This window comes from Phymastichus coffea, unplaced genomic scaffold (genome assembly GCF_024137745.1).
Source record: "Phymastichus coffea isolate CEN01 unplaced genomic scaffold, Cenicafe_Pcof_1.1 PCOF00002, whole genome shotgun sequence".
NCBI lineage: Eukaryota > Metazoa > Arthropoda > Insecta > Hymenoptera > Eulophidae > Phymastichus > Phymastichus coffea.
Window position 1 is genome coordinate 9,187,186 of NW_026706813.1, and position 22,342 is coordinate 9,209,527.

General features: G+C 40.6%; 1 protein-coding gene across 1 annotated transcript in view; it reads left to right on the top strand.

Moving 5' to 3' along the window:
* LOC131663209 (neuroglobin-like) overlaps positions 1-16,608 on the top strand; it is a 506,796-nt gene extending 490,188 nt beyond the window's left edge. Inside the window, exon 4 of the mRNA XM_058933441.1 lies at positions 16,299-16,608. Coding sequence (XP_058789424.1) covers positions 16,299-16,466 — 168 coding nt within the window. The 3' untranslated portion in view covers positions 16,467-16,608. The remainder of the gene's footprint in view (positions 1-16,298) is intronic.
* Positions 16,609-22,342: the final 5,734 nt, after the last annotated feature.

Consider the following 22,342-nt stretch of genomic DNA (forward strand, 5'->3'; position numbering starts at 1 on the left):
TAAATAATGCATATTTTTGTACTCTATCAGAAAGATAAATAAAAAGATTCAAATGATAAATTATCGCTCTTGACATTTGGTTCGGTAGAACAATTTCGAACTCACAATCGAGTTCAAGAATAATTCGAGATTCATCTTGTCTCATGAATGTTATTAGATAATTCTCATCTTCATGCAATTCATAATGACTTTTTTCAGGAAGTATATCGAAAAGCTTCATTCCAATGTTATTCAACATTTCAAAATTTATCTTGCTGTAGGTAAAGAGATCTAGAATGTTACGTATTCTTCTTCTAATACTACTTCTACTACTACTACTTCTACTACTGCTCTCACTGCTGTTTGTACTGTTGCTGCTGCTGCTGCTGCTGCTGCTGCTGCTGCTGCTACTACTACTGCTACTACTGCTACTACTGCTACTACTCGATTCTTGAGGCAGAATGAAGCTCTTCGAGGCTCATAGCTCTTTTAAAATCTTTCCCCACTACTTTGGTTTTCGAGCCGCCATAACCACCTCCCTCTACTTTAAATTAGATTTCCATTTTATTTAACATATATATAGTGTGATGATTTTCTAATATAGGACCAAGCATTCTATTCATCATCAATATACGTTTCTTGAGTAATACTCGTGATATAACTTTATTCAATTCAGCAATACGTCTTTGGAAACGTTCGTGATCTCGTGCTATTTGCTCCCAAATACCTTTTCTAGAGTCTTTTTCTTCGTATGGTAGATGATGTATTTTAACATTCTTCGCAAACCACACATGCTTAGAAGAGGAGTGAGATCTCCTGTTGTCTGTTATAGCTGGCATGGCTAAGCTTCTACTACTACTTCTTCTTACAAATGCTTCGAACAGAATGGTATTCCTATTAACATCTTATCGATATTTTAGAATATAACCCCACTACTTCGCTTTTCGAGCCGCCGAAATCCCCCCCCCCCTTCTCTCTTTCTTATTTTTTGTTAGGGAAAGGTGAGAGCCCCAAACATCGCTCTCACCTGTGAGGTGCTTCCACTACTAACATTGCTTATGAGACCTTTACACTAAGTCGAAACTCGGCAGAAAGAACGCATAAGTAATTACTTCAACCTCTCCAAAAAAAAAGGATTTGAAGGAATAATTAAATTAGGATTAAAGAGATGATTATAATTTTAAATATAAATTTACTTACTATTTATACATTTACATATTATGCTAGATTAATTTTTAAATTCAAAATTCGAGCCTTCTCGATGGTAAATAAGCAACTCCTTTTTTTCCATAGTCTCGAATAATTTTTTCAGCATATATTCATCTTTTTCTAACGTTAAGCTTACTCGCTTAGGTAGTAAAATTTCGAATTCGTCGTCTACTGTTATAACAACACTGAATCCATAACGAATATTAAGCCATCTTAATTTCGTTATCATGTAGGTGCAGTTATTTTCTAATTGTGCCGTCGTTTTTCTTGGTAAGAATGCCGATTTGGCTATTTTATTAATTGATGAAAAGTCCATTCTACAATAAAAAAAAATCAATCAATAATTAATACTACTAGGATATATAGTTAGAGAGCTACTAGTATACAAGAAACTTACTTTTAAGAGAAAATCTAGAAGTCTAATAGGAGAACTAGGAAGAGAGACTACTGCTGTTGCTTCAACCTACTGCTGAATAACTGCGACGGACTGAGGTGTGTTCTCCGTTTTATACCATGCGTCCCCTCTCTGAGAACTCGAGCCGCCGTAATTTCCCTCTCTTTTCGCCTTAACCCCACTTGAGTAATTTCTCATATGATTCCATTGCCCATACTCCTCAGACTTCAGTCGCCATGTTTGCCCTTGTCCCCCACTCTACCGTTATCCCCACTCTCTCACTATTCTATCCTTAGCCTTTTCCTAACTAAGCCTTCTTCCTCCCCAGTATTACTACTCTGTTCTGAGCGACTTCTGTCAGAGGTTGGAGGAAGCTTACAACTTACTTGAGGATTTTCTTCCATACTACTCTGTTCTAAGCGACTTCTGTCGGAGGTTGGAGGAAGCTTACAACTTTCTTGAGGATTTTCTTCCATTTCTATGATCTTTCTTTTCCTGCGTTATTCCGCATCTCGATTTTAAGCTTTGACATTTCAATAGTTTTGTAATGACTCCATGGAAGTGTATCAGGATTTTTATCGAATATACATCGTTTATCATCATATAGACTTAGTTCTACTTTCTGCACTCTTTCTGTTCTTACTTGATACAATACACTTCGTATATTACATTGCTCACGCCTAATAATTTCTAAATCCAATAAACAGTTTCGAAAATCTTCATGATCTATTGTTTTTATGACAGTATGTGTTTTTACGCCTTTTGCTTTCTTTATTGCTTGATGGTTTTCTATTAGTATACTATACATTTTACTTCGAAGTCCAATGAATTCTCTCATAATATTACCATTGCATTCATCTTTCATAATACCGAGAACCTTTTTATTAACTAACGGCATATTAAACTGATTATTTTCTGAGTAATCTGATGTATCAAATTTATTGATATCTTCTTTCATTATTTCATATATATCAACATCTTGAAATTCATATGCGAGGCTATCTGTATCAGTATAAAGTAATTTTGCTTAAGGTAGTCTTTCTTTTATGTAGCCATAGTGGAAGTCATATACTAATGTTTTTGAGAGATCTAGCACACAAAGTCAATATATATTAGTTTTTTAATACTAATAGACGTCCATGATAACTATATTGCTACTAAATTTTCATCAAAGTTTGAACTACTATGAAAGTTGGGTTGTGCGATCCGTGCTTCTGCTCCATATCTACCACTCCATGCACTAATTAATTTAACGTCTTTTCGTTTCCTTTCATCCTCCATAGTCTTTCCATAGTCTGCATTAATCATGAGTTTAAAGAATAACTTTTCAAATTCATTTTTAGCTTGTTTTCTTTTTTCTGTATTCAAATCTACATAAGTTTTAAGCCACGGTTTTTGATTAAACTGAAGTGCTCTGTGTATTTGTTTTATTTTGAGTACGTATTTAATAGCCTGCTTTAGCGCTCTATAATGAATGACATACCGTTCTTTATTATACAGTGTTGTTAAAAGTTTTATTTGTCTTGATCCAGGTGGTGTGTTGTGTTCAGGACAAAGTGGAAGGTCCTTATGTTCGTCGTGTAGTTCTTTTGGATACTCTAGATCAACTTCTAAAATATATCCAACCTCATTATTATCGAAAACATTGAAAAAATGAGGCTCATCGATGTTAGAGACCCACTTAAAATTTTTATATGGTACTGATTGCGTCATCGCCCATCCATATAAATTGTTAACGTCAAAGTACATCAAAGTATTGCTAGGTTCTTTTTCATTATATTTTGAGCCCATATATCGATTATTAGCTTTTGAGTATCTATTACAGCATTGACTAATACCTCCTCGAATGCCTTTTTGGATGAATAAAACCATGTCAATATCGGTTAAAAGTTCTAGTTCAATTTTTGTACACTTTAACATAGCATCCCATGTTAATCCAGGAGTAGTATAATAGTGTGCTGGGTCGAGTTGATACGCGTCCATACAAGTTTTTCAAAAATATCGGCCAAGAGTAATACGTCAGTTTGTAAATATAAATCAGAATACTGTCCTAAATCAATGATGTCAAATGCATTCCACACTTTTTGAGCATGCTCATAGTCAGCTCCAGAGATGTTGCTATCTATCAATTAACTATGAAAATCTTCGATAGGTGGTAATTGAGTCTATTTTAATCTTTCAAAACTGTTAACATACTCATATGGAAAAACGCCTTTTCTCTTCAATAATTCTATTTGTGTTTTTGTATATTTATCTATCTTGAATTCATGCTCTACGATATTTAGTTTGGTTAAGTATGAAGACAGTTTTTCGATAGATGATGGCATAAAACGAAACGAATTAATAAATCGAAAATTTATAGTACTACCGTCCACGTGTTTTGTGAAAGCTATATATCTTTCCTTGTTTTCAGCTAAAACAGTCACATTTCCCTCAAGATCAGAGCTAGTAGCTATTTCTTTTATTATAAAATGAGAATCATATCTAGTAAGGTTATGGAAGATGACTGGTATAAAATAAGGATTCTTATAATTTAAATTACAGGATGCGTGAGCAGCACCTCTAAATCGGCCCGTCAAATGACAATGATCTCTAACTCTTGTTTCATCAGGTTAAAAATATTTTCTACAAATATGATACATTTTGCTCATCTTGAAATCCATTTGATTACGCCATGAAAGATTCATTTCTATTGCATTCTTATATATTTGATTGATTTCATTTAACAAAATCTGAAATTGTTTGATAATCCATTGTGCGGGTGATTGTTCTTCATTCAGTTTTTTTCTATACATCTTAAAGACTGATTAGAAATCATCATAACTACATTTTATATAAAGCCCGACACTAAAGGCTTCATGATCTTGGAAGGATCGTCCATTATTTACTGGTTTCAATAAGCACTCTAAATCAGCATAGATAATAAACGGAACCATTTCTTTTCGATCATAATGATTAAATTTCAGAAGAGGAAAATTAGGTAGATTAACTCTATATTTATTTAATTTTGAACAATCTGTCTCATGAATATTCAATTTTTCTTTATTATTAAAATAGTGGAGACAGCGTTCACAGAGATAAATTTGTGCATTATATTTCGTTACTTGACTTCTAACAAGAGCAGATAAGTTTTTAATCCATACATAGTGGAATTTTAATTTGAAATTATCATTGTTATTTGATCTATTAGATTTTTCTGTTTCATTCTCATCAATATAATCGCTTTGTAGTAACAAAAGATTTACATGCTTATCTTGTTTTAAAGTTGATATATAATATGGTGACTTCGAATTTAAAACCGTATTTTTTTAATATGTATAGATTTCCTGAAATACTATTTAATTTTTCAAATTTAGGAATATTCTTTACCTTAACAGGAAAGTTTATATCATCGCATTTCAATTCATTCGCAAAAGGCATATAATTTTGAACTCTTTCGCTATGAAATCTAGCTGGATGAAGACAGGCAAGCACAGCCCATTTAAAACATTCATTATCTGTATTTCGAACGTTGATAATTGCTTTTTTATCTGCTATTTGTTTTGATAGTTGACTATATGAGCCAGGTTTGAAAGGATTAAATTTATTTATATTAACAGTAATACCGATGATAGTTTTTAAATCATCCTTATTAGCGTCTGAGTTGTAATAGGTTTTCCATAAATCGCGTACTGTATTTTGAAAATAAGAAATAGAAGTCATTGTAATAAAAATGCACGTGGGATAACTAGTAATACTACTACTACTACTATTATTACTACTACTACTATTACTATTACTACTACTACTACTACTACTAGTATTACTACTACTACTACTACTACTACTAGTATTACTACTACTACTACTACTACTAGTATTACTACTACTACTACTACTACTAGTATTACTACTACTACTACTACTACTACTAGTATTACTACTACTACTACTACTAGTCCGTGCCTCCCTCTGTGCACCCCGCGGTGGGAGGAGTGGGCACTCACCACCACAACACGGCGCGTCCTCGGGTTGCGGATTGAGGCTAGTCTTTTAGACGCGGACAGCCGGTGGGACAGTACACTACAACACGCACACAGACCTAAATCACGACACTTTCATACTAAGCTTCCTGTGCCCGTCCCGGGCACCCTGTGTGACTCGGGGTGGGCGGATGAAAGCCACATGCATTACACCTACTCCATCCCGAACTCTGGGTTAACCGCCAGGGAGGCCGTCCCGCACAACGGTGTATAATCCCGCTCCTGTATCAGTGCCGGGTGGTGCCCGGATGGGACCCTGCTGCAGGGTGCGGGGGGCTACGCCGAGGCCACTGCCCCGCGGGGGTGAAGGAATACTGCGGGGGTGGACGGCGGGAGCCGAAAGGGCCTCCAGTTTACTGGAGGTTTTCTGACATACATGACACAACACACTATACACGACGTAGGTTTTGGGAGGAAAAAGAAAAAACATGGAAGAGGAAAATAATGAAGAAAACGCACCTAGAGCGCAAGGTGCATTGGGTCTCCCACCCACCCCTGCAGGACAAAAACACCAAGCTCCGCAGGCAACAACAGGTAGGAAAAATCATACCGGGAGTAAGATCAAACCCGGCGTCGAGGAGAGCACGGAGGAAACGGAGCCTAGAGACAGGGAAGAGGAAACTCTGGAGTCCGACTCCCAAGCTGAGCTCGTTGGAAGCTTTCCAACATTCTTGGTGTTCTCACTAAGCTCATTTGTAAGCACGGGAACACCAAGAAGGAGATTAAAGATGGCATAGAGGAGACAAGGGCCATCGTAGAGGTGCTGTCTGCACGACTGCACAGTAGGGCCAACAGGGACGCAGCGCAGATCAAAAGGTGTCGGCAGGAGACGCCGAGTCCGAAGGACAGCGCGGCGCCCTCGGCTAGACCGAAGCCCAAGAAGCAGAGGCAGGAGGAGGCCAGGGTGGCGGCGCGGCGGAACCAAGGCGCAATGCCGTCCGAGGCTGGCACGTCAACGTCAATGGACATGAAGGAGCCACCATCGGACACGGCCTCGCAACAGGAGGACGAGCCGGGCTGGACGACAGTGCCGACAAAGAAGAAGGCGAAAAAGGTAAAGAAGGACGCCCCTCCTAGGAATAACCACCCGAGTAACCGGGCAGCCCCAGGAGGAAAAAACAATAGGAAAAAGAAGAAGAGCGCCTCCGTGAGGATCAAGCCGGACACGGTGCTCGCAGTTCCAGCAACCGGCAAGACCTACACGGAGGTGTTGAAGAGGATGACGGAGGGTGTGGACCTCGACAGGTTGGGCGTGAGAGTCCGCTCCATCAGGCAGTGCTGGTGGAACTTGGGGGCAACTCTGACCCGACTGTCCGCCTCAAATTCCAGGAGGCAGTACAACAAGCTCTGGAAGGAGAGGCGGCGGTAAAGTCGTTGGAGCCGCACCTGACCGTAGAGGTGCTGGAGGTGCTTCCAACCTCCTCTAAGGAGGAAGTGGAGGCGGCAATCAGGAAGGAGTTAGGCGAGGAATCGCCTCGTGGGATGGACATTTGGCTCGCGCCGAATATGCTGAGAGGGAAGCGGACTGTGAGAGTCACGCTGAACTCGCGACTGGCGCGAGCCCTTGTCGCAAAGAAAAAGATTCGTATCGGGTGGATTCATTGCTCGATGCGAATCAGGCAGACACCCATGAGGTGTTTTAAGTGCCTCGGATACGGTCACGGCTCGGCAAATTGCGCGGGGCCAGACCGGTCCAAACTATGTTGGAGATGCGGCAGCCCTGGACACAAGTCCAGTGACTGCCAAGAAGCGCCGAATTGCTGCCTCTGCTTGGCGATGGAGCCGCCACAGGAGGCGTCCCACTTCCGCGGTAGCGCCAAGTGCGTGGCCTACGCGGCGGCGGTACGGAGAAGTACGGCCAAAAAATGATTGCCGTTCTCCAGGCCAACCTGCAGAGGTCGCGGTTGGCCCAGGACCTGCTGGACCAGAATGCCAGGGAGTGTGGCGCGGACCTGTTGTTGCTTTGCGAGCAATACAGGAACGAAAACCACGCCTTCTGGTTTCAAGACCTGACTGGGACAGCGGCCATCAAGATCCAGAGCAGAGGCAAGCTCCTTGTCACCGATAAAGGTGCCGGGGAGGGCTTCGTCTGGATCAAGTGTGGCCAAAGAGCGTGGGTCAGCTGCTACATCTCCCCGAACATCTCGAGGGGAGTCTTCAGAGAGAGACTCGCGTCGCTCGAAGACGCCGTCATCGGGCTTAGCGAAGACATGGTTGTGGCCGGGGACATCAACTCCAAAGCCGTTGACTGGGGTGCCGATGTAACCGACTACAGGGGGAGGGCAGTGATGGAAATGGCCGCAAGGCTTGACTTCATTGTCCTCAATCACGGTAGCGCCCCCACGTTTCGACGAGCGGGCACGCGGGGATCGATCGTCGACGTCACCTTGGCGACACCGACGATTGCCCGTAAGGTCACCGACTGGAGGGTGTCTGAAAGGTATACGGCCGGTGACCACCAGAGCATTATGTTCAGCATCTGCGAGAGACAGGCGTCACAACATGCCAGACATAAAATCATCAAAGGCTGGAACGTCGCGAAGTTGGACGCGGCGGTGCTCCGTGAGGCCCTGACAGCGGCACCGGTCCCGGCCGACTTGAACCTGCTCAGCAGCAGAGAGGAGGTCGAGGAGCTGGTGGAGCGGAATATGGGCCTCATAACGGGGTGGTGCGATGCCTGCATGCCACGGAGGGCCGTCAGGCCCTTTAAGCGGCCAGCGTACTGGTGGACGCCGGAAATCGCTGAGCTCCGGGACGAATGTCACCGTTTTCCCAGAAGGGCCACAAGATCTAGACGCCGTGAAGTGGCCGCGATAGGGCGGTACAAGAGTGCAAGAAAGAGCCTCGTAACCGCCATTCGCGACAGCAAGAAGCGGTGTCTGTCGGAGCTGAGGGAGGATATCAACAGGGATCCGTGGGGGCTGGGATACCAAATCGCTACCAAGCGGCTTGGCAAGACAGCACCGGTGGCACCCATCGGCCCTGAAGATATGCGGAAAATCGTAGACTCTCTCTTCCCCGACGACCCTGAGCGGGGAGCTCGAGAGCTGGTCGTGGATGAGGAGGCCCCCCCTTTCACGAGGAGGGAGCTACTGGCGGCGACGGGGGATCTCGCAAACCGGAAAGCCCCGGGCCCGGACGGGATCCCAAATGAAATATTAAAGATCGTGGCGAGGGAGGAACCGCACATCCTGCTGGACATGTTCAACGCATGTTTGCGCATGGGTATGTTCAGTGGGCGGTGGAAAGTCCAACGCCTTGTCCTTCTGGACAAGGGCAAGGGACCACCCGTCACACCGGCGTCGTTCAGACCCCTGTGCATGACTGATTGCACAGGGAAGATTTTCGAGAGGCTCATCCGCGGCAGGCTTCGGGCTGCCGTGGGCGCTGGCAGGGGCCTGGCGGATAATCAGTACGGTTTCCGCGAGGGCAGGTCCACGGTGATGGCGGTCGACGCGGTCAAGCGGGAGGTACTCGAGGCATGGAGTGCTCCACATAAGAGTCGGGACGCGTGCGCGCTGGTCACGCTGGACGTGCAAAACGCGTTTAACTCGGCGAGATGGAGGGACATAATGGGCTCCCTCCAGCAGCACGAAGTGCCGGAGTACCTGTGTAAAATCCTCGATGACTATCTTCGAGACCGGGTGCTCCGGTACGACACTACAGGGGGCCGCCAGGAGAGGCGTGTCACGTGTGGCGTGGCACAGGGTTCCGCGGTCGGTCCCGACTTGTGGAACATCCTGTACGACGGACTCCTGCGACTGGAGATGCCCCCCGGCACCCGCTTGGTGGGCTACGCCGACGACATTGCGCTCGTGGTGAGAGCCAGGACAAGGGAAGACCTCAAAAGGAGAATCGAGTGGGCCATACGGAGGATCGTGCGGTGGCTCGGGGCGCATGGACTTGCGCTTGCGTACCAAAAGACCGAGGTGGTGGTGCTTACGGGGAGGAGAGATTTTGGCGACCTGCGGGTAAACGTCGAGGGAGTGACGGTCACCAGCGTCCGGTGCACAAAGTACCTCGGCGTCTGGATCGACTCGCGGCTCGGCTTTGGCGAGCATCTCCGGAGGACGCAGGAAAAAGCGTCAAAGCTTCTCGCGGGGCTGACCCGGATGATGCCCAATATGGCCGGACCGAGGGAAGACAAAAGGAGGCTGCTGGTTGGAGTCGCCGATTCGATACTCCTCTATGGCGCGGAGATCTGGGCGCAGGCCCTGCAGAAAAAAAACTGCAGGAGGCACCTCACCTCGGTGCAGCGCATTGGAGCGCTACGGGTGGCCATGGCGTACCGTACGGTCTCGATCGACGCCGTCATCGTCATCGCGGGGGTCATCCCCGCCGTGTGGCTCGCTCGAGAAAGGCAACGGAGGTTCCACGACAGATGCCGAGAGGCCCGGCAAGAAGAGACTCAGTACAGAGCCGAAACTCTGCTGAGCTGGCAGGAGGAGTGGGACCGAGGGGAGAGGGGTCGATGGACACATCGCCTTATTCCCCAAATCCGGCCCTGGCTCGAACGACGGCACGGGCAGCTGTCGTTCTACGTGACGCAGCTCTTGTCGGAGCACGGCGCGTTTGCGGAGTATCTCCACCGTATGGGTAGGGTGGCATCCCCGTGGTGCCAGTACTGCCATGGGCTGATGGACTCCGCGGAGCACACGTTTTTCGCGTGCGACCGCTGGGCGGCGCGTAAACGGGAGATGGAGGATAGTCTTGGCGAACGGATCACACCTGAAAACGTGGTTCCGACAATGCTCCAGGGTCGGGAACAGTGGGTGGTGATCGAATCGTTCGTCAGGAGTGTCCTCAAAACGAAACGACTGGAGCAGCAGCAGGATTAGCAGTACGGCGCTGGTCTGTTCCCGGAGGAAGGGACATGCATGGAAGATTGACGCCCGGGGCGCGCTGTTCGACGTCCAGGACCTGGCCCCGAGACTAAGCTCCAGAGCCCGGACCAGGGAGTGGGCGGTGGCGCGCTCAACCGGGGTGTCCCCGCACAGGTCTGGAGCACGCAGTCGTGGCCGCAGCTGACACACCGCTGCGGCAGGGGGAGAACCGACGTTCGACCACGATGGGATGGGACAGGGAGGGCCTATAAGCCCCCCACCACCGTGGATGTCGGTTAAGTACGAGCGAGCATATGCTCGCAATAAGGCGTAGGTCACCGGACGATAGGACGGTAAGTGACCTAAAAGTGGCCCACCTTGAAGCAATGCTAACGCAGTACCAAGGTGGATTAAACCATGAGCCACGAGGGGAGTTTTAGTTGGTAGTGTGGCGCTCGCCACGAGCCCAACAGTGTTGGCCGTCCCGCCTTCTTGCGTCAATGCATTTCTCCTCTCGCCCCCGAAAAAAAAAAATAAAAAAAAAAAAAAAAAAAAAAAAAAACTACTACTACTACTAGTATTACTACTACTACTACTACCACTAGTATTACTACTACTACTACTACTACTAGTATTACTACTACTACTACTACTAGTATTACTACTACTACTACTACTACTAGTATTACTACTACTACTACTACTACTAGTATAAGAGATCAAGAGAACCTCAGATCAGGAAGTCCCACCACATCTGAGCACGTCTCCCGGCGTAGCGGACCGGGTAACGGCCAATAGTTATTCTGGCTAGTTGCGATATAAGCACCTTCGGCACGAAGATGAGGAATAAGCAATCGTCGCTAGAAATTGGACAAAAAAAAAAAAAAAAGCAAATATGACAGGTTTATTAAATAACGAGGTAAACCAGGCGGTACCCAATCCGTCCGATGCTTCCGATCCGGTGAGAGCCCGGGTGAGCAACGGCAGTGGCCCAACGGTTTCTGGTGGCGCCACAATAAATCTGTCGCCCCCGAAAAAAAAAAAAAAAAAAAAACTACTACTACTACTAGTATTACTACTACTACTACTACTACTAGTATTACTACTACTACTACTACTACTAGTATTACTACTACTACTACTACTACTAGTATTACTACTACTACTACTACTACTACTACTACTACTAGTATTACTACTACTACTACTACTACTACTGCTTGTCACTGCTAAGAAAGCTAGTGAAGCGGGTTGTCTCGAAAGACTGCGCTCTTTTCCAATCGAGCACGTCTTTTAAGCACTATGGTGGCGCTGAATGCAGCGGTTTCGGCGCTGTAGGTTGAAGAGGGAGTAGTCAGACGAAAGGTAGGAGGTGGGTGGGCGGGTGGGTAGGTGGTGGCTGCGCCTAGCAAGTTAGAGACGCTACCCACTCTCCGAGAGTCCACACTCAGCCAGCATAAGCGCCCTACTATCGAAGGAGAGTGAGAGAGAGGGATAGAGAGAGAGAGAGAGAGAGAGAAAACAGCATCCGCACTATACGGTGTACGCGCCTAGCAAGCTAGAGACGCTACCGCCTCTCCGAGGGTCCACACTCAGCCAGCATAAGCGCCCTACTATCGAAGGAGAGCGAGAGAGAGAGAGAGAGAACGGCATCCACACTATACGACGAACGCGTTAGCAAGCTAGAGACGCTACCCCCTCTCCGAGGGCCCACACTCAGCCAGCATAAGCTTTCTAAGGAGAGCAAGAGAGAGAGAGAGAACAGCATCCACACTATACGGCGTACGCGCCTAGCAAGCTAGAGACGCTACCCCCTCTCCGAGAGTCCACACTCAGCCAGCATAAGCGCCCTACTATCGAAGGAGAGTGAGAGAGAGGGATAGAGAGAGAGAGGGATAGAGAGAGAGAGGGATAGAGAGAGAGAGAGAGAGAGAGAGAGAGAGAGAGAGAAAACAGCATCCGCACTATACGGTGTACGCGCCTAGCAAGCTAGAGACGCTACCGCCTCTCCGAGGGTCCACACTCAGCCAGCATAAGCGCCCTACTATCGAAGGAGAGCGAGAGAGAGAGGGATAGAGAGAGAGAGAGAGAGAGAGAGAGAGAGAGAGAGAGAGAGAGAGAGAAAGAGAGAGAGTGAAAACAGCATCCGCACTATACGGCGTACGCGCCTAGTAAGCTAAAGACGCTACCCCCTCTCCGAGGGTCCACACTCAGCCAGCATAAGCATATAGTTTACCAAACACCCTACCGACTTCTACAGCATCCTACCTTAACAACCTCTGTGGGTGGGTAGGTAGGTGAAGCGCCGTACTATCGAAGGAGAGCGAGGGGGGGTGCACTGGCCCCCTCGAAGGGGCCCACTGGTACGCGGGAGGTGTCGAACGAACATCAAATGTAACATTCAGCATGGGGTCTAACCTTATCGCGATTAAAAGGTGTCACTATCGCGACACCTTCATCGGGCGGCCTCTTTGTGTCCCAGAACATACACATATCCCTTATACATTGGCAGCGCGCGCGAGGTGTCAAACGAACATCAAATGCAACACTCAGCATGGGGTCTCACCTTATCGCGATTAAAAGGTGTCACTATCGCGACAACTTCATCAGGCGGCCTCTTTGTGTCCCAGAACATACACATATCCCTTATACATCGGCGGCGCGCGTGAGGTGTCAACCCAACATCAAATGCCCTTTAACACTCAGCATGGGCCCACTGGCACGCGGAAGGTGTCAAAGGTACATCAAATGCCTTTTAGACACTCACCATGGGGTCTGACCATAAATTAAAAGGTGTCACTACCTTCACACCTTCATCAGGCGGCTCCTTTGTGTCCCAGAACATACACGTATCCTTATACATTGGCGGCATCCTTTGTCGGCTCCTTTGTGTCCCGGAACATATATTGCTTATCTACTCGAGTGCTTCATTAAAATGATTTCATTGAAAAATGATTTCTATTTGTTATCGATTTTTTCAAATAGAACGAATATATTAAGAACATGCCAATCGACAAACAACTTGATTTTGAAACAAGAGAAGATTTTTCCATTATTATTACAGTCTACAATCCGATTGTACATTATGCAATTGTACAATAGAACTCAATTAGCGGTGACATTAAAAAGCTTGTTTAATATTATACGATTCCTAAATAAAATGTAAGAAATTACAGATGATTATAAATTAGAATAAGAATTCGGAATTAAAGAAATAGACATTTATTTATCCAAAGACATGTTTATTTATTTCATTTCTCAAAATTAATATTGTATCGTTAGAAAGAGCCAAAGGATGAGATGGTCTAGCGATATACTTTTTAAACGTATCTTTCACACTCGCTGTAGGGCAGTATGTACATGAAAACTATACTCTATCGCATATAGAGCAGCATGTACTATAACGTATAAAAACGCTGTATTTCTTATAATTGAATAATGTTTCGTGACTATGAATTCTAAATAAATAAAGAGAAGATTCGTATTGACAGAAATATTTATTTTCTTAATTCCACTTACGCAAAAGGTCTCAGTGATGCAAATATACAAGAAAAATGATGATGGAAATACAAATAAATGGCATTTTTTGGAGTTAACACGATTGGATCATTCAATTAATAGCAATAGAGGTTACAATATTAACGCTTAACGTTACCGAAATTTGCTTGAATAACTAGAAAAAATAGATCAAGAAGGAAAGACCATGCTACTTAATACAGCTATCTTACGATATAGCAACAATGTTATTAAATATTTGTAGCAGTATCTATTATCTTTTGGAAAAAATATTTGCTGATCAATAAAAGTTTATCGCCATGCTTCAACAGAAACAATATGAATATCTCATTTATTTTGACTTAGACATCAATAGTCATTTATAGTTATTACTCTTGTTAAAAGTATTTCAGTAATTTTTTTTTTCTGCAGCATTTTTCCACAGTTTTTTTATAGAATATAATCGAGATTGTTGGAGAAGATCAACATTAACAACTCCAAACCCAAAAAGGAAAATCTTTACGCAGTAATGCAAGCAGAAAACTTACATGAATATCAACGAGCAAACTCCTTTATTAGCCCTCCAATATTAATAAACTTCCAAATTTAGTAAACTTTGGAGTTATTAAAGGCTTATGTTCTAACAATCAACAGTCAAATCTTATCTCTATAATATATTAACTATATATATTAACTATAGAACATTACCCAATTCTAGTAAATTTTACTTCAATAATTAATGAAGACGTTTCTAGAGAAATACTAAATGATAAACTCATAACCAACGACATTGATAATGCTATAGAAAATTTTAACAATAACATCTATAAAGCTATCAATATTGTAACTCCTAAATACTCAATAAATCAAAAAACTGAAATACTTAGAGAATGCTCTACTACTAACATAGAGATATTATATCTGAACAAAATTTAAACTGTTTAATCTACTGATATAATTTTACTTGATACTAATTAATAAATTCGAACTACTGATTAATAATAAATTATTACAGCCATCATGGGCATATAGAATTTAACTCTGGATACTGCTACAAAATTAAATATTAATATCATTGAAAGATTCCAGAATAAGGCTTTGAGATTCATTACGAATGTACCGTAGTTTATTATAATTGAAATTATCAGAAAGGATAACGAGAAAGGATATCAACTATAAAGGAAGAAATAGAAACTGCTCGTAGAAAGAATATCAACCGATTAAACGAACATCATAATAAACTAGCAAAGAATATAATATATATAACTCCAAGAATATCAAGATTCAAAAAGTATAAAGCACCATATATTGAAATTAAAGTCAATTTTATAATATGAAAGTTATTTCACATTTTTCCTTTTTTGGTACAAATTATTAAAAAAGTATCCTTATGTAATAAATTTAAAAGCACAATGTACTCATCTTATAACACAGTTTGCTTATTGTCGTCAGACAGATTGTCAATATTATAACTTTCATTTTCAGCCGTGGATGGATTTGTAGTGAGGGCTTTATTAAAATTCCGTACGTTAATTAATCATACACTCTATATCAAACGAACCTTTGACCCGAGAAGGAATTGCTATCTTAGCCTTCTGGCATTCCAGCATCGAGAAAAGGAACAGTCGGAAGGATGTGTGGGGACTCGACCGACTGCTCCATCGGCCGCTAGCCGGCAGCACCAGCCTCGCCGGCGGAAACAGGCGCTCGAGTCGCGCATCTGCGCGACGACCGACCGAGGGGCGAAGATAGCGACAGTACGCACGCGGCTGAGTCTGTGCTCCCGTTTGTTCGCGTGTAATTAGCTTTGCCTGTACATATTAAATAAATATTTGTTACTCCACGTCCGGTGTTTTCTCTTCTCCGTTCCCCTCCTCGTATGGAACGCAATAGATGTTAAGTGATCAGTGGACGACATCAGCGGCGGGTTGAGTAAACAAAAAGGCGCAGAAAATCGAATCGAAACACTTTGGCCAATCTGCGCAGTCGAGGGATTCTGAATCGAATCCTCGACGATCATCGATATCCAAACCGGTGGTCTGGCACCTCTTAAAATTTAGTCGGGGAAACGAGTCACCCGAGCCTTGTGGCGGCGAGATTTTGTGCGCGTGACCTAAATCCCCCTCCACACTATATTATGATATTGATTCACATATTTGTGCTTATTACACTCGTTATATTTCTTATTAACCTAAGAGAAAGAGAAAGAGAGAGATATGGTCAGCGGTGAACATATTTTACATGAAAATTATTTTACAATAAATATGTGCTACATTACATAGATATAGTTTACAATTTAAAAAATAAAGAATAAATCACTGCACAAATTTTTTTTAAATGGTGATTTAATTTCAAAAACATATTTGTATTTTTCAGAAAATTGAGTTGCCCTTTTTAGCAGCAATGCAGATGACACTACATGACCGTTTCACAGATAATGTGGAAAATATCTATAAGTTAACAATCAAGTTCATCATTGAAACATTAATAGAAGGATTTGATGAAGCTCAAGCAAAAAACAAATGTACAGGCAATAAACTCTAAGATAAAGATTGATTTTTAGTCTTAAAAAATTGAATTGTTTGAGTAATTATTTAATGACAGTCAAGACTGGTTGTGGGACCTATTATATACTTGAAAATATAAAAGAGGATTTTTTAAACGAATGAATGTTTGCGCATTGATATATAAAAAGTATCAAAATATAAAGAATTTATATTCTATTTTTAAATATTTATTTATCTCATTATCTTTTAATTAAATTTAATTAAATAAAATATTGATAATGATATGAATTACGGTAGATAATGTAACTTACTATTCATATCATTAAAATTATCTAAAATTATAAGTATAGAATGATTTTATACAAATAGAATGAAAGTGTAATACGTGAAATTATTGATTGGTCACTTTTTTCGTTTACAACAGCTATTGTAATATGAAATTTTTATAAAGAAATTCCCTGGTATTCACGATTAATTTAATTTACGCATGTAACGAAATATCGAAATCGCGAATATAATATCGAGAATTTAATCTTGTAGAAAAAACACTTCGTTATATCTCTTAGGAGAGAAATTTGCAAAAATGAGATATAAAAATTTCAGATTTATTGTTCTTTTGAATTTTAATTTATGTAACAGAAGTCGATAAGGTATTTCTATATTGGTTGGCGTTGGATACCACTATAGATCTCTTTATAAAGATATTTGATAAGTTTGCACATGTGCTTTAATTGAAAACTCATCCGTATTGGATCGGGTATGAATGCTTCTTCCAGAACATCGAGAAGCCTAAAACAAAAATTTTGATATATCAGGGTTCTCGGTAGATGCTATTGCATTGAATTAGAATCGTGTTCAAAATATTGTTATAAAAATCCAATCCTATCAAAGAGTTTGAATAAAAATATTTATGAATATTATAAAATAAAACACTGCAGAATTTCTGTATACAGTTTAAATTCATTTGGAGTTGTTTGATTATATACTAAATAATATTCAATACAAATAATTATTTATTTATTCCACAATTCTCTACGCATAAAAAAACTTTTACTCTAAACATTGAATAATTTTTCCACCTAAAGATATTTTGTATATATTTTGAACAATTTCCTACAGTAATTAGAGTGGCTGTAACATTCTGAAAAAGGATAAAAAACTTAAATCATAAGCAATAAAACAATTTTCTTATCGTTTTTAGAGATTTATTTTTTCTCCACTAATCATCAAAAAGCAATCGAGACTAGGAAGCCGCTAGTGCAAGTGTCTGGTCGTTAACTCCAGAACAGTCCGATCTGATCTGTCTTTTTTTTCGCTTTTCACTGCGCAATAGCAACCCGCCACACATCCGAAAACTTAGGAAAAGCGCTATTCAAACTATGGCGCTATCTCACATATACGCTTGAATGTGTTAAAGCACTTGATCAAAATCAAGACCATATAAGAAGTGTGACATCACATGCTTGGGAAATTCATTATTTACCATTGCAAAATCAATAATTGCAAACTTTTCAAATGAATGAAAAAACTTTTTTAGTTAATTTCAATGCGCTAATCTCGAAATTCAGCTTATTATGATCATTCATAACGTATTAGTTAATTTAATTTAATTTGCAAATTAATATCACTAGTAATTTTGCAATAAATAAATATAATGTGAATTTGAATATAAAACAGCGATATTAACACCTTAAAAAAGAGAAGCAAGAATTTGACATTTTAATAACGATTTTTTTGACAGAGTTATTAATAAATAAACGATTTATAATTTATTTAAACATTTAAAATTACGTTGCGAGATAGAAATCCAACTGTATATACATGTAAAATTGATGAAAACGATTGCTATCCGATTGTTGATTTTATAATAGCAAAAAAGATAATTTACGAATTCAGTTAATCATTATTCAAATGCTGTTTGTTCAATTGGTGATTTTGTTCTTGGATAATGTTCTGTATATCATAACTGATTTTTTGGTCTAAAAAATTCTAATAATTTTATTCTAAATTTTATGTTACTCACTTAATTAACTTTAATGGTTTATAGCTTTGAGAGCATATTTTTTCTTAAGAAGCGATTTATCATATGAAAGTCAGCATTTTCAATTTAATTTTTTAAATCAACACTTTTTATCTTCGCGTGCGCGATTTCGCGACAAAGCTTGCTTAAAGCTTGTGCAAGTTGTCGAAAATAGAGTTGTAGGGACTACCAAGCATTAAAAGAAGCCTCTTTCACAAGTATAAATTCGCTCGTCGCTGCGGCAAGGAGGTACGTCGAATCCTATTTTATCTAACAGCGTGAGCACTGTTTATATGGAAATAAAGATTCCGCCATTTTCTGAAATCGATTTTCATTATTCAGTAGTTAGCCTTGCTACTATCCTCTCCTACATTGTCTTAAAGTTCAACTTACAAGACCTTCTCCCTTATGAGAAAAAAGAGCCTTAAACTATCTTCTCTCCTTATCATATTAATATAGTCTAGAGATGTTATGGTGCTATCTGGCCTTTTCCTGATAGATTCAGCGATACTTAGCTGCATTTCAGACAGCACGTCGAAGTAGCGAACTGTATAGATTAATACCATGTTCGCTGCTTGATGATTGACTTTAATAAAGATTCTTGAAATACACAAATAACTATTACTTCTATCATTTCGAGTATCTAATAATATATGTCAACTTCTCGCTTGTTGTTGGAAATGCGATTTGCAAATATATCTTAGAGTCCGAATTCAATTAATTATAACGTAGTATAAGTCAAAACGTAACACAAGCCTTTTACAAAAGTTTTCCCACAATTAATAGCAAAGACAAATGAAATCAGCATATGACGCGAAAAGCGAAATTAACACACGATCATGAGCTAGACGTAAACTGATCCGATTACTCATTAACGTTGGTAAGGGTGGAATATATTTTTTAATCGCTCTTTCTATGGATGAATTGAATATAGATTTTATAGGTTTCTTAATATAGTGTATAATACTTTTTAATGTAGCTATGTTTATGCCATCTACTCCTCCAGCTTTATTTTTCATTTTCATAACGATTTGCTGAACTTCCTCACTATTTGTCTTTTAAATAGATTAATAGATGGCTTATTTCCTTTTGGGAAATGCAACTTTTCATTATTTGGGTTTTTGATTTTGATACTAAGATCTGATTTACTATTACTCTGATTTTCCGTTTTTAAGAGAAATGCGAAAAAAATCGGGCGTTTGGACAGCACGCAATATGCATTGAACATTTTTCTCCTGTTTAAAAAGAAATAATATCGATAGTGGATGATAGCTCCTTATTCCCGCATTAGGAAACAGTTTTCCTTTTGTCGATTTTCTATCCAAAATTGAGGAAAATGTAAAGATTAGTAATATGCGGCAGTTAGTCGACAAAACAGGTCAAACATTTGATAATCACCAGATATCCCTATGAGTTCTACAGTGCGTACAGTGCTAAAATTGTTTTTCACTATAGCTCACGAACAAAAATCGATAAACCGATAAATCAGATCTAGATTATTTATTTTTGCTTAATATTAGATAAAATTACAAAAAATAGACGCTGCCTTACTTGTAAAGATATTGCATTCTGTATAATAATTTAGATGTATACAAAACTAATACAGCCACACTGCTAGACGACACAGATAGTACTGTACGCACTGTAGAACTCATAGGGATATCTGGTGATTAGCAAATGTTTGACCTGTTTTGTCGACTAACTGCCGCGTATTACTCATCTTTACATTTTCCTCAATTTTGGATAGAAAATCGACAAAAGAAAAATTGTTTCGTAATCTGGTAATAAGGAGATATTATCCGCTATCGATATTATTTCTTTTTAAACAGGAGAAAGATGTTCAATGCGCGCTGTCCGAACATCCGATTTTTTTTCGCAATTCTCTTAAAAACGGAAAATCTTGAAATAAAATTTCAAGCGGAGACTTAATCCGAAAATAGGGAGAAAAAGTTTTAGCTCATGAAAACTCAAAAATATTTAAAAAAAAATTTTTTGAGCGTCAGCTTCACAAGTCTTGTTTTTGCACCCTTCTATTTCACAATGCATATTGCAGGAATCTATAAAACCGTAAGTAACAGGACTGTTAACATTTTCTGATTTTTCAGTAATGTAACCACTCCTGAACCAGATGTATTCAAAAAGATTGATATATCTTGGTCAAGATATTTGATTGTGGACTGATGACTGAAGTGTAGACGAAGATGGAAAAAATATGCAATACAAAATTTTGCTTACTTTCTTTTATTTGTAGCCTTCGTGGTTGTAAGGTACTATAAATTGCACAGCGTAAGAATCATCGAATCATTCACGTTAAATGATTTTCATTTTTCGAAAGATGAATAGTACCAATCATTCAAGTCGAAAACTTTGAGACCATATCGTTCTAACTACTATTTTTTCAGGTCTCTGGAAACGAAAATTTTTGTGGTATCTTTGAGTGTATCTGTAATGATTAATTTATGCTCTTCGTAATTAAAATCCCTAGAGGTCGATGTTAAACCATGATAGCAGAGTTCTAATTAGAGATTTTATCTTTTATATTTCTCCGATAGTCTTTGCCATGAGAAGGGAGGTTGGAACAAGCGTACGAGTGGTTTTTCGTTGTAGTTAAGCGAAAGTATCGCTAAATCTTTCACAGTATATGTATTGCCAGATATCATGAAGCCTTGCATATTCACTATGTACTCCATTGTGATAGAAAGCTAATACTGAGCTACTTAAGGAAAAAGTCAATTCTTTAATACCCCTCTCTAGATGTGAAGAAATAAATAAATTTCTTTACATCTCCATTTATCGGATTATACTGAACGACGCAATTGTATAGAATAAGATTATATGCTGTAAATAATAGCTGTAGTCAATCGCTATTAGAGGTATGTAATTTTTATATTCGAGTTTTTTGAGCATCGGTTCGGAATCTTTACCGTAGTATATGTTTTGAAAATTGGCAAATATATCGTATAACATAGTGTATTGGTTTTTACTGAAATCAATGTTGAGATTGCCATATGGATAACACTTAAAGTTGAGGTACAGTTTTACATTTCTGATGTTACAATGATCAAATATACTAGCGATAGAGTTTAGTTAATTTTTTCGATTAATTTAGAAGGCTAAGATGACGTAGCGTGGTTTCTCCAACTGATTTGTCGTTTTAACTGTTAAGACATGATTTGTGTTTGCAGGCAGCGCTGGATATTCAAACAGTTCCCAACTGCGAAAACTCATTGAAATACTTCGTTCGCTTTTTAATAAGTCTAGTAGACGTATTTTCTTTGCATTCGATGCAGGCACACAGGGCATTAACCATTCGAGACGTGTTACATCAATCTTGAATTCTTCGTAAGCTTCAACATCTTTGATAGTTTTCTTCGTTTGATAAACTGTATTTACATCGGTACTCGGTCTTAAGAGAATTAATTCATGTTTTATATTCACTAGCACTTTGCGACAGTCCTCAGGGAATACAAGTATGAAGCTTAGTCCGATAAGTACTTAGCCTTACCGCCCGATGGTGCCACTCTCGACAAAGAAATATTCTATCACGTAGTACAACCTTCTCGATGGTTACTGTTAAGATTTCAGCCGGATTGGAGTTGTAGTTTATTTTTGAGAGCGTGTGAAAGCAAGTGTGTCCGTTGATTTTTGAAAAATGGAAAAGAGCAGTATCGGTCGGTGATTCGATTCTTGTTTTTGGAAGGGAAATCGCGCAGCGAAATCAAAAAGCGCTTGGATGCTGTGTACGGTGACTCTTCTCCTTCGATGGCGACCGTCAAAAATTGATTTAACGAGTTTCAACGTGGTCGCACGTCGATTTTTGAAGAGCCACGTCCAGGTGCTCCGAAAACGGCTACCACAGAGGATAACGTGACAAAATTTCACGTCTCGTATTG